Source organism: Hyperolius riggenbachi, chromosome 10, assembly GCF_040937935.1.
Source record: "Hyperolius riggenbachi isolate aHypRig1 chromosome 10, aHypRig1.pri, whole genome shotgun sequence".
In the NCBI taxonomy this organism is placed as follows: Eukaryota; Metazoa; Chordata; class Amphibia; order Anura; family Hyperoliidae; genus Hyperolius; species Hyperolius riggenbachi.
Window position 1 is genome coordinate 8,719,889 of NC_090655.1, and position 12,126 is coordinate 8,732,014.

The 12,126-nt window shown below is 46.5% G+C and overlaps 1 protein-coding gene across 4 annotated transcripts in view; it reads right to left on the bottom strand.

Annotated features, from left to right (window-relative positions):
• LOXL4 (lysyl oxidase like 4) overlaps positions 1-12,126 on the bottom strand; it is a 277,261-nt gene that overhangs the window by 28,655 nt on the left and 236,480 nt on the right. For all 4 annotated transcript variants that reach the window (XM_068257598.1, XM_068257599.1, XM_068257601.1 and 1 more), the window contains one exon: positions 4,934-5,049. In XM_068257598.1, the coding sequence (XP_068113699.1) occupies positions 4,934-5,049 (116 nt within the window). The remainder of the gene's footprint in view (positions 1-4,933; positions 5,050-12,126) is intronic.

A 12,126-nucleotide genomic window follows, 5' to 3' on the forward strand; every position in this document is an offset into this window, starting at 1 on the left:
CAGTGGCGGGTTCACTGAACAGGTATGCAGTGGCGGGTTCACTGAACAGGTATGCAGTGGCGGGTTCACAGCACAGGTATGCAGTGGTGGGTTCACAGCACAGATATGCAGTGGTGGGTTCACTGAACAAGTATGCTGTGGTGGGTTCACTGAACAAGTATGCAGTGGTGGGTTCACAGCACAGGTATGCAGTGGTGGGTTCACAGCACAGGTATGCAGTGGTGGGTTCACAGCACAGGTATGCAGTGGTGGGTTCACAGCACAGGTATGCAGTGGTGGGTTCACTGAACAGGTATGCAGTGGCAGGTTCACTGAACAGGTATGCAGTGGTGGGTTCACAGCACAGGTATGCAGTGGTGGGTTCACTGAACAGGTATGCAGTGGCGGGTTCACTGAACACAACAGGTATGCAGTGGCGGGTTCACAGAACAGGTATGCAGTGGTGGGTTCACAGCACAGGTATGCAGTGGTGGGTTCACAGCACAGGTATGCAGTGGTGGGTTCACAGCACAGGTATGCAGTGGTGGGTTCACAGCACAGGTATGCAGTGGTGGGTTCACAGCACAGGTATGCAGTGGTGGGTTCACAGCACAGGTATGCAGTGGTGGGTTCACTGAACAGGTATGCAGTGGCGGGTTCACTGAACAGGTATGCAGTGGCGGGTTCACTGAACAGGTATGCAGTGGCGGGTTCACTGAACAGGTATGCAGTGGCGGGTTCACAGAACAGGTATGCAGTGGTGGGTTCACAGCACAGGTATGCAGTGGTGGGTTCACAGCATAGGTATGCAGTGGTGGGTTCACAGCACAGGTATGCAGTGGTGGGTTCACAGCACAGGTATGCAGTGGTGGGTTCACAGCACAGGTATGCAGTGGCAGGTTCACTGAACAGGTATGCAGTGGCAGGTTCACTGAACAGGTATGCAGTGGCGGGTTCACAGCACAGGTATGCAGTGGTGGGTTCACTGCACAGGTATGCAGTGGTGGGTTCACAGCACAGGTATGCAGTGGTGGGTTCACAGAACAGGTATGCAGTGGTGGGTTCACTGAACAGGTATGCAGTGGTGGGTTCACTGAACAGGTATGTAGTGGTGGGTTCACAGAACAGGTATGCAGTGGCGGGTTCACTGAACAGGTATGCAGTGGTGGGTTCACAGCACAGGTATGCAGTGGTGGGCTCACTGAACAGGTATGCAGTGGTGGGTTCACAGCACAGGTATGCAGTGGTGGGTTCACAGAACAGGTATGCAGCCAGACAGGAACAAGTTAAGCCTAACTAATCTTTCCCTGAGAGACAGTCTGCAGCAGCTCGCCCTACTCTCACTAACGCAGGCAGCACACGAGTGACCGTAATGGCCGCCGCTGCCTGCCTTATATAAGGGGGGGTGGGGCTCCAGGGGCTAGTGTAGCCTAATTGGCTACACTGGGCCTGCTGACTGTGATGTAGAGGGTCAAAGTTGACCCTCCATGTGCATTATGGGGCGAACCGAACTTCCGCAAAGGTTCGCCTGCGGGACGCGAACGCAAACCACTGAAGTTCGCATGGAACCGTTCGCAGGCGAACCGTTCGGCCCAACTCTACCTTTCACGTTATTTTTTACTGACAAATACCTAAAAATTTACTGACAAAAGATTATTTTTACTAACAAAATTTCCGGACTAAATGCACATAAGAGACAGCGTTTCATCAGTATTGCACATAATGGGCTCGATTCACAAAGCGGTGCTAACCCAGTTAGAGACTTTAGGCGTGATAACCATTGCACCACGCTGGTGAAAAGCCAGTTTAGGCGTGATAAGTTTAGGTGTGATAAGTTTAGGTGTGATAAGTTTAGGCATGCTAAGTTTAGATAAGTGTAGATAGCATGCAAAGTTCCGCACGCAAAGCAGCGCCATTAACCTCTATGCGAAGTGCACCAGACTTTGCTAGCGCAAAACTTTTGATCAGCTGTGCACTGCGGTGTTAACGCAGTTGGTGCTTAAACTTATCATGCCTAAACTTATCACACCTAAACTTATCATGCCTAAACTTATCACACCTAAACTTATCATGCCTAAACTTATCACACCTAAACTTATCACACCTAAACTGAGTTTAGACGTGATAAAGGGCTTTTCACCAGCGTGCTAACTGTTAGCACTGCTTTGTGAATCAGGCCCAATGAGAGACCGCTTTTCACCAGTAAATGCACATAACAAGAGACTGCTTTTCACCAGTAAATGCACATAATATAAGACAGCATTTCACCAGTAAATGCACATAAGAGATAGCATTTCACCAGCAAATGCACACAATAAGAGAAAGATTGTCATTATGTGCATTTACTGGTGAAAAACAGCCAGTGTCCCCAGTATATGTAGCCAGGGATATATGTGCCCAGTATATGTAGGCAGGGATATTATATGTCCCCAGTATATGTAGGCAGAAGTATATGTCCCAGAATATGTAGGCAGGTGTATATGTCCCAGTACAGTATATGTAGCCAGGGATATATGTGCCCAGTATATGTAGGCAGAGATATATGTCCCAGTATATGTAGCCAGGGATATATGTGCCCAGTATATGTAGGCAGAGATATATGTCCCAGTATATGTAGGCAGGGTTATATGTCCCAGTATATGTAGGCAGGGGTATCTGTCCCAGTATATGTAGGCAGGGGTATAGGTCCCAATATATGTAGGCAGGGGTATAGGTGCCCAGCATAGGTAGCCAGTAATATATGTGCCCAGTATAGGTAGCCAGGGATATATGTGCCCAGTATAGGTAGCCAGGGGGTATATGTGCCCAGCATAGGGAGCCAGGGGGTATATGTCCCAGTATAGGTAGCCAGGGGGTATATGTGCCCAGTATAGGTAGCCAGGGTGTATATGTGCCCAGTATAGGTAGCCAGGGGGTATATGTCCCCAGTATAGGTAGGCAGAGGTATATGTCCCAGTATAGGTAGGCAGAGGTATAGGGACCCCGTTTGGGTAGCGAGTGACAGGGACCCCCTTTAGTTAATGAGTGACAGGAGCCCCCCTCCTCCTCTAGCCGCCGCTCCCCCCTCACCTTGCAGCAGCGTCAGACCTCAGGATCAGCGGCGACCCGACTAGTACGAGCGGGCGCCGGACGCACCTGCTCTATATGCGGAAGTGATGTCACTTCCGCATATCAGTGCGGCGTGCTAGGTCCTAGCGCCCGCACTATTGGTCGCCGCCTGATCGATGTCTGATGCGGCGCCGGCGGCTAGAGGGAGGGAGGGAGGGAGAGAGCGGCGGCCACAGGGGGAGAGCGGCGGCGGGCGGCGCCTCTCGGAGACAGGCGCCTGGGTGCCTTGCACCCGCCCAGGCTCGGCCCTGCTGGCAGGACAGCTGCTGGGGGCTTGCAGAAGCCGCAGGTAAGTGAAACAGTGTGTTTAAACTGTATTTACAGTTCCGCTTTAAGGGCCCTTTTCCACTAGCAATCGCTAGCGTTCGCACTAAATGCTAGCGATTGCGATTCAGCAAAGTTCAAAATTTTCCTGGCGATTGCGATTTTGCTATGCAATGCACTGCATAGCAAAATCGCGGCAAAAATCTCTCCGCAGCGCGATTGTGCTTGAGTAAAAAACGAATCTCGGTAGTGGAAATTACCTACCGTGACTCCTATGTTATTAGGCAACCCGTGGCGATTTTGCGATTCAGCATCGCAATCGCCGCTAGTGGAAAAGGGCCTTAAGGAAGGCGCACTCCTTGCATAGCAAAGAGCGCTGCTATGTAAGGCATACATAGCGGCCGCTCCTTCATTTTAACAACCGCTCCCTCACATTAAGGTGAGCTGCTTTAGTGGCGCAGCTTAACCACTTTCGCCTCCTGGACGTACTAGCTACATGCACACGCGCTCCCGGCCGCGGATTGTTAGCCCAGGAATCAATGAATCGGGCTATGGTGCACAATCATGGATTCCTCTCCCCCGCAGAAAAAGCGTCAGCTTCTCTCGGAAGCTTCGCTTTTTCTGACTCCAACGTCCTCATGCGTCCCTCTAAGCGTACATGATACGCTTAGAGTGACGTCATGTAAACAAACTCATGGCTGCCATCTTGTGGCCAAAAAGTAAAACTACAACTAAATGTAAAAAACAGTAACAAACACATATTTACAAAAAAAAAAAAAAAAAATCCTGTTTACATCCCACTCTCCTAAAAATACCCAAATAAAATGTTTAATAAAAAAAAAATTGCAATTAAAAAAAAAAAGTAAATATTTACCTAAGGGTCTAAACTTTTTAAATATCAATGTAAAGATGAAATATTTCATTTTTTTTTTATTATTATAAGCTTGTAAATAGTGATGGATGCAAAACGGAAAAAATGCACTTTTATTTCCAAACAAAATAATGTCGCCATACATTGTGATAGGGACATAAAACGGTGTAATAACCGGGACAGATGGGCAAATACAATACGTGAGTTTTAATTATGGAGGCATGTATTATTTTAAAACTAGAATGGCTGAAAACTGAGAAATAATGATTTTTTTCCGTTTCTTATTCTTCCTGTTAAAATGCATTTACAGTAAAGTGGCTCTTAGCAAAATGTACCCCCAAAAGAAAGCCTAATTGGTGGCGGAAAAAACAAGATATAGATCAGTTCATTGTGATAAGTAGTGATAAAGTTATAGGCTAATGAATGGGAGGTGAACATTGCTCGTATGCATAAAGTGAAAACGACTGAAGGCTGAAGTGGTTAATGAATCAAGCCCAATGTCTCCAGGAAAAACCTGGCTATCGTTTCTGACCTAATAGGGTCCTGGCCATCCATTGAGGTTTCACGTACAGCAAGATATGGGAAAATATCTCCACAATGTATCTGAACAGCCAGACAGAAGTTTATTTTTCTTTATCAGATTTGGGTAAAGTTTGACTTCCCTACGAGAGGAGTATACAGATTATGTGTCGGCTTGTACAAGAGACGTACCTCTTCCACAACTCGTGTCCTCCAAGCAGAAGCTGGCCTTGTGCCCCTCAGCAACTTTGGAGCCGTTTAGAGACAGGAGGTCATAGTGGGTGAAGACTTCTATGCTGTGGTAATGCCTGGAACAGACAATAACAGCTGGGTGAGACGACCGCCCCGCATGGACACTGGCACGTATATAAGAACAAACACTGCGGCCTGGCCATACCATGGATAAAAACAGCCTAATTGCTGCTCTCCTTCCCTGGCTGTGCCTGCACTAATTACTGGGTGTTTCCAAGATAGCAATTTACAGGGATCTCTGTAGGGTGTTTAAAAAGGACCAACCGAGAGAATCCAGCGACGCCGCAGTCTACCCACAGATCTAAAATAAAAGTCATTACGTCTGAATTTCCTCCGCTGCCTCTCACTTTACAACACTTAAAAATAATTACACAGCCAATTATCAAAGTGTGTAAGCAGCCCCGCGCATCATACGAGAGCCATTCATTACGTGAGGAAGTTACTGATCTGACGGCCACGGCGAGCTTGTGTGCTAAACGCGGAGAGAACGGTTACATGAACAGCATGAAATCTGAAGGAAAAGAGCCTTCACCCGCACAGAGACCTCTGATGTCTTCTCGTGTGAAAGTCTGCAGGATATAAAAAATGAGGGCTGCTATTTTTGGCCACGAGGAGGCGTTACATTAAAATATCAAATAGCTCATACTCTTTGTGAGCCGAGGCCATGGAAGAAAACTGAAATGTTTTCCTATCCTCTGCATTACCACATCAGAACTCCATTGCATTCAAAAATAAAACTTTAAAAATGTTAGTAAGGGGCCCTTTCCCACAGAAGCAGGAAATTTAGGAGCCTGTGGCAAATTTAGTATTTAGGTACCCTGTAGGTGCTAATGCAAAAATTTGGGTGCACAATAAATAGTGGGCGCCGGGCCCGCCCAACGGAAAATTTTCATTTGAGAATTATTGAATGGAAAATTATGGTCCTGAAATTAATTTTGAGAATACTTATTTTGTAAATTATCGTTTTGAAATGTGTCTTAGAAACCTATGTTTTTTTAAATTAACGTTATTTGTGGTGAAGGAAGGAGGGTTTTAAGGTTAGGCGTGAGAAAGGGGGGGGGACTTAGGGTTAGATTCTAGAAAGGGGGTTTTAGGGTTAGGTGTCAGGAAGAGGGTGGGGGGGTCTTGGGGTTGGGCATCAGGAGGAAGGGGGGTCTTAGGGTTAAGTGTCAGGAAAGGGGGTTTTAGGGCTAGACAATCAGAGAGGGAACAGTTCTGTGTGAGAGTAGGGTTCAGTTGTAGCAATATATGGGTAATATATACCAGTGTTATACTCTTGTCATTACCACTGTAAATATTTTTTTTTGTGTTAATTTAGTGCCCAATATTCAACAGTATTTGTTTACACAGATTTCAGCTTCACCAGCACCCTGTTAGTACCGTTATTTTACATAGTTACATAGTTATTTGGGTTGAAAAAAAGGCACATATGTACATCGAGTTAAACCAGAAAGAAAAAGAAAAACCACCAGCCTGCTCCATATTTTACCATAGGTATTAGTCTAACAGAGACAGTCATGAAAAAAATTCATTAAAAAATATTCATGGGAAAAAAAACTATCAAAAAACATTGTTAATTACGCTATTTTGCAATTTCAGTTTTACCGTTATTTTAACATTTATTATTCGAACTAGATATAAGCCCACCCATTTAAAAAGGGTGCTAGGGCTCAGCCATGAACCCCCACCCCTTTCTATCGAAACACCCCCTCCCCTGCACCCCACAAGACCAACCTCCCCGATTTGCACATGCCCACCCCCTGCACCTGTCCTCCTGTGTTGTCACAAGTCTGCCCACGTGCCGCACATACACGCTGGGTAAAACGCACGGACACAGGAGATACAGGTATTATATAGGACTAGTAGACCCAAGCCTGTTTAAAAATGGGCTTTAGGTCTGTTTTTTTTTTTTTTTTTAACTTTGTGCATGGTGCGCCGGCCACTCTTGCACGTGCAATAACCTAACATATTTCTTATGAAATCTTTATGGTATGTATGACTAGGGGTGTGCCTGGAATGTGATTAGGGGTGTGGCTTAAGTGTCCTTCTTTCTTATTTCAAAAAGTTGGAAGGTATGCATGGGGTTGGGGTTTTTTGTTTGAAGCACACCTGACATTTGAGGGATATGGCAGCTGCTATATTTATTGCCGATTAACCACTTAAGCCCACAGGGTTGTTTATTTTTTTGCATCTGAGCAGCTTTCACCTCCCATTCATTTGCCAATAACTTTATCACTACTTCTCACAATGAATTGATCTATATGGGCTGGTGCACACCGAGCGGCTTTTTGGGCGTTTTCAGATCCGCTTGCGGCTGCGGATCTGCTTGGTCAATGTATCTCAATGGGGTGGTGCACACCAGAGCGGCAGGCGTTTTGCAGAAACGAAAAATGCCTGGGTGAGGCATTTTTTGGATTTCGGATGCGTTTCTGCCTCAATGTTAAGTATAGGAAAAACGCAAACCGCTCTGAAAAACGTCTGTTCAGAGCGGTTTTGCAGGCGTTTTTGTTACAGAAGCTGTTCAGTAACAGCTTTACTGTAACAATATATGAAATCTACTATACTGAAAACCGCAGCAGCAATCCGCAAAACGCTAGCAAAACGCCACATAAAAATAAAAAAAAGCGTTTAAAAATCTGCTAGCATTTTGCGGATCTGCTTGCGGTTTTTGGTGTGCACCAGCCCTATCTTGTTTTTTCCACCACCAATTAGGCTTTCTTTGGGTGATACATTTTGCTAAGAATTATTTTATTCTAAATGCATTTTAACTGAAATATTAAGAAAGAAATGGAAAAAATTTATTATTTCTCAGTTTTTGGCCATCATAGTTTGAAATGAATACATGTTACCGTAATTAAAACCCATGTATTTTATTTGCCTATTTGTCCCGCTTTTAACACCATTTAAATTATGTCCCTATCACAATTTATGGCGCCGATATTTTATTTGGAAATAAAGGTGCATTTTTTCAATTTGCGCCCATCACTATTTACAAGCCCATAATTTAAAAAAGTACCGTATATTAATATACTCCTTTGACATACATATTTAAAAAGTTCAGACCCTTAGGCCCGGTTCACACTTGCGGTTTAGTAAAAACCGCACCGGATGTCCGGACCGCACCGTATCCGGACCGGACCTGATCCGTACGGTTCCTATCCGGATCCGGTCCGTTTGCATCCGGTTTCCGTGCGGTGTGAACACGGTTGCGGTCCGGATCCGGTTTCTTAAGGAGATAACATCCTTTTAATTACCTGGGGTCTGGGAGGTCAGCAGAAGGGTCTGGGGTCATTGTTGGAGACAGGTGGACGTGTGGAGACCATCCGTGGATACAGAGACTGCAGTTGGGACCATGGATCCAGGCATTCGTAAACCTGGGAATTCTCTCTGTTGTAACTCGTAAACCTGGGAATTCTCTCTGTTGTTCGCCTCCTTCAGCAGACATGTTGCTGGCAAAAAGAGCTCCAGCATGAAATCGCTGCTGCCCCACTCTTCGCTGGGCCCATGTGGTCCCCATCCAAAATGCATAGGAAGTGGGGTAGAACGTCCGGTTTTTGTAGCCAGTGTGTTGTGCGCTCTCCGGCTCTCATTGCTTTGTATTGGCCGGATGGTGCAGTCCGGCTCCGCTCCGGATACGGCTGCCGGAGGAGCCGGACCAAAAAATAGCGCATGTTGGAACGGACGCCGGAGTCCGGATCCGGCCCGGATCCGGTCCGGCTCCGGTCCGGCAGAACGGACGCATGTGAACGGACGCATAGGCTTTCATTGCCATGCCGTGCGTCCGTTCCGTCCGTTCTGAAAGCGGTCCGGCTCCGGCACGGCGATTCCGGACGGCCACCGCTAATGTGAACCGGGCCTTAGGCAACTATTTGTTTTGTTTTTGTTTTTTAATAATTTTTTTTTAATAAAAATTTTATTTGGGTAATTTTTGGTGTGGGGAAGTAAACAGCAAATTTTTAAATGTAATTTAATACATTTATTTATTAAAAATGTATGTGGATGTAGTTTACTATTTGGCCACAACATGGCAACAGTCAAAAAAAAGTCCTGGAAGCGTACGATGACGCTTCCAGGAACTAGAATGAAGCCAGGGAACTTTTTTTTTTTTTTGCAGAAATACCGCGCTCTCTGATGAGAGACCGTCCGTTTTTCTGCGGGGTACTTAGATCGGTGAATGGGAGTATATTCCCATTCACTGATCGGGAAGGGGGGGGGGCAACGGTGGGCGGCGGGAGCGCGCGCACCGCACGCTGGAAGGTGCACAGCCTATCTGGACGAACATATTCGTCCAGATAGGCTTAAGTGGTTAAACTATGCAGATTGCCTTACTTTCATCTATAGCCCCTAAACAAGCATGCAGCAGATCAGGTGCTCTGACTGAAGGGTGACTGGATTAGCTGCATGCTTGTTTCTGATGTGATCCAGACATCACTGATGCATGAAGGATCAAGCTGGGCTGCCAGGCAACTGGTATTGTTTAAAAGGAAATAAATATGGCAGCCTCCATATCCCTGTCAGCAGGGCCGGATTACCGACCAGGCAACAAAAGCAGTCGCTTGGGGCCCCATTCAGAGTCAAAGGGGCCCCATCAGCACATAAACCAGCCCTTGCCATCCTGTCAGCGGTGGCTGGATGGTATAATGGTTAAAGGGACTCCGAAGCAGTGCAGTAACTATGGAAAGATGCATATCATTTTAAAGCTCTCTTTCTCCTCTTTCCAATGATATATAAACGGCCGCCCTATGTCTTTTAGTTTTCACTATTTTCGCGATTGAAATTGCCGCGGCCACAGGATGACTTTTCTCCAAAGTTGGCAGCTCCATTCAGCACAATGCAATGAAATATAAGGAACCCAGGGGGATATAATTACAAACATCATGCTGGTAGGTGTGAGGATGTAATGAATTAGTTGTGGGTATGCTTAAAGGCATATCCACAGGCACTGCTCGGAGTCCCTTTAAGGGCTCTGCCTCTGACACAGGAGACCTGGGTTCGAATCTTGGCTCTGCCTGTTCAGTAAGCCAGCACCTATTCAGTAGGAGACCTTAGGCAAGTCTCTCTAACACTGCTACTGCCTATAGGGCGCGTCCTAGTGGCTGCAGCTCTGGCACTTTGAGTCCACCAGGAGAAAAGCGCAATATAAATGTTATTTGTCTTGTCTTGTCAAATGGTGCCGTGCGCTGCTGATTGTCTTCAGAGCCAGGCTCTCCTCCTAGGTCCCCCTCCTGCTACTGTGCGCTCTGCCGCAGCCCACTCCTCCCTCCCTTCCCACAGAGAACCACAGCTGCAGCAAGAATGATAGCAGCAGATGGCAAACGCTCACTCACCTATCCATGATCCAAGCGATAGAGATCCCGTCATCTGAAACCCATCTGTCTCTTCTACAGTGCAGCCGCTCACTCTGAACTTCCTGATTCTCAGATCAGACAGGAAGTAGGAAGTAGTAATAGTTGTAGTAACAGAGCGGCAGCACTCTAGAGGAGACAGATGGGCTCCGGATGACGGGACCTCTATTGCTTGGATCGCAATAGGTGAATGTGAGTCATCTGGTGCTGTTATTCTCCCCCACTGCGGCTGCCTTCTCTGCTGGGCTATCGTATTCACTGGGATGGAGGCTGCATGGTGGCTGTCTAGTTTGGGAGGAAATCGGTTGTTCAGTGGTGGGAGTGGTTATGTAATTTTGTCTGGGGAACGGCTTCCGGTTTGGCGGTGTCCAGAGCTTTCTGCTATTGCCAGGCTGGAGATGCAGGGGGAAAGTGCTGCTGCTGTAATACCTGGCATCCTCTTCACAGGGGTGCCCCAGCCCCTGAGTGCAAATGTCCCAGCCATTCATCTCTCATTCTGCATTTTGCCGCTGCTATTCCCTGCATTGTGCACCCACAGAGGAAAGCGGGCTGTTGCCCATAACAACCAGTAGCTCGGCTGCCCGGTGTGTGCGGCATGTTGCTGTACAGCTGCATCTTCTGATTCTATTACGACATGATGGGGGGGCCCAAATCAGTTACTTTGCTTAGGGCCCCATTTAGCCTTAATCCGGCTCTGCCTGTCAGGTGTAAAGCTACATTTACAGTGGGGCATTGCATTGCGCATCCTGCAAATGTAGAATCATAATGGAGGGGAAATGTCGCATTGTGCGTTATACGTGTGCTGCTCTACAATACATACATAGGAGGCCTTACTGTATGACAGCTTCCCTGCACAGGGATCCTAGTATTCAAAATCTGTTGGCCCTCATTCAATGGAAGTGGTCAAATTGGCCAATTAAACTTGGATGTGTGTACCATGCTTTAGTTTTGGAGTCTTATGAAGAAGCGCAATGTATAAATCTGCAGTGTGTCTACTTCCTGCTTTCATGGAAGCAGACATAGAGTTAACATCCGGTGTTTACAAATTGGCTGCTCTGCAGTGGCTGTCAGCTGACACAGCTGAGAGATCAAATTACAACTTGTGACTAGTCACAGATGAGAGGGAATTAGATAGACTAAACTCTTTAAATGCATACAGGGTGTATTTCTCTCTGTTTTTCTTCTGTCCTGTGCAAGAGTTCAGGTCCACTTTAAAGGACAACTGTAGTGAAAGGGATATGAATGCTGCCATATTTATTTCCTTTTAAACAATACAGTTACCTGGCTGTCCTGCTGATCCTCTGCCTCTTGTGCTTTTAGCCATGGCCCCTGAACAAGCATGCAGCAGATCAGTTGTTTCTGACTTTATTGTCAGATCTGACAAGATTAGCTGCATGCTTGTTTCTGGTGTGAATCACACACTACTGCAGGCAAATAGACCAGCAGGGCTGCCAGGCAACTGATATTGTTTAAAAGGAAATTAATATGGCAGCCCCCATACCCCTCTCACTACAGTTGTCCTTTAAGCTGCCTCCTGTGTCACGTTGACAGATTCAAAAAAGGAGCAGAGAAATGACTGCAAATCCTCTCTATATGAGCAGCAGCATGACTCACACAGGTGCCAGAGTCTCTTTCAGCCTGGCGTGATAAATGTGTCCTGCTGGCACTTCACGCTGTACAAGTAGCTTTTAAAGAGCTGTTCAAATAAAAGGGAATCTATAATCGCCTAGTTACAGAACATAGAGGGATATTACATGAGGAAATGTAGGTGGGCAAGACTTACATAAG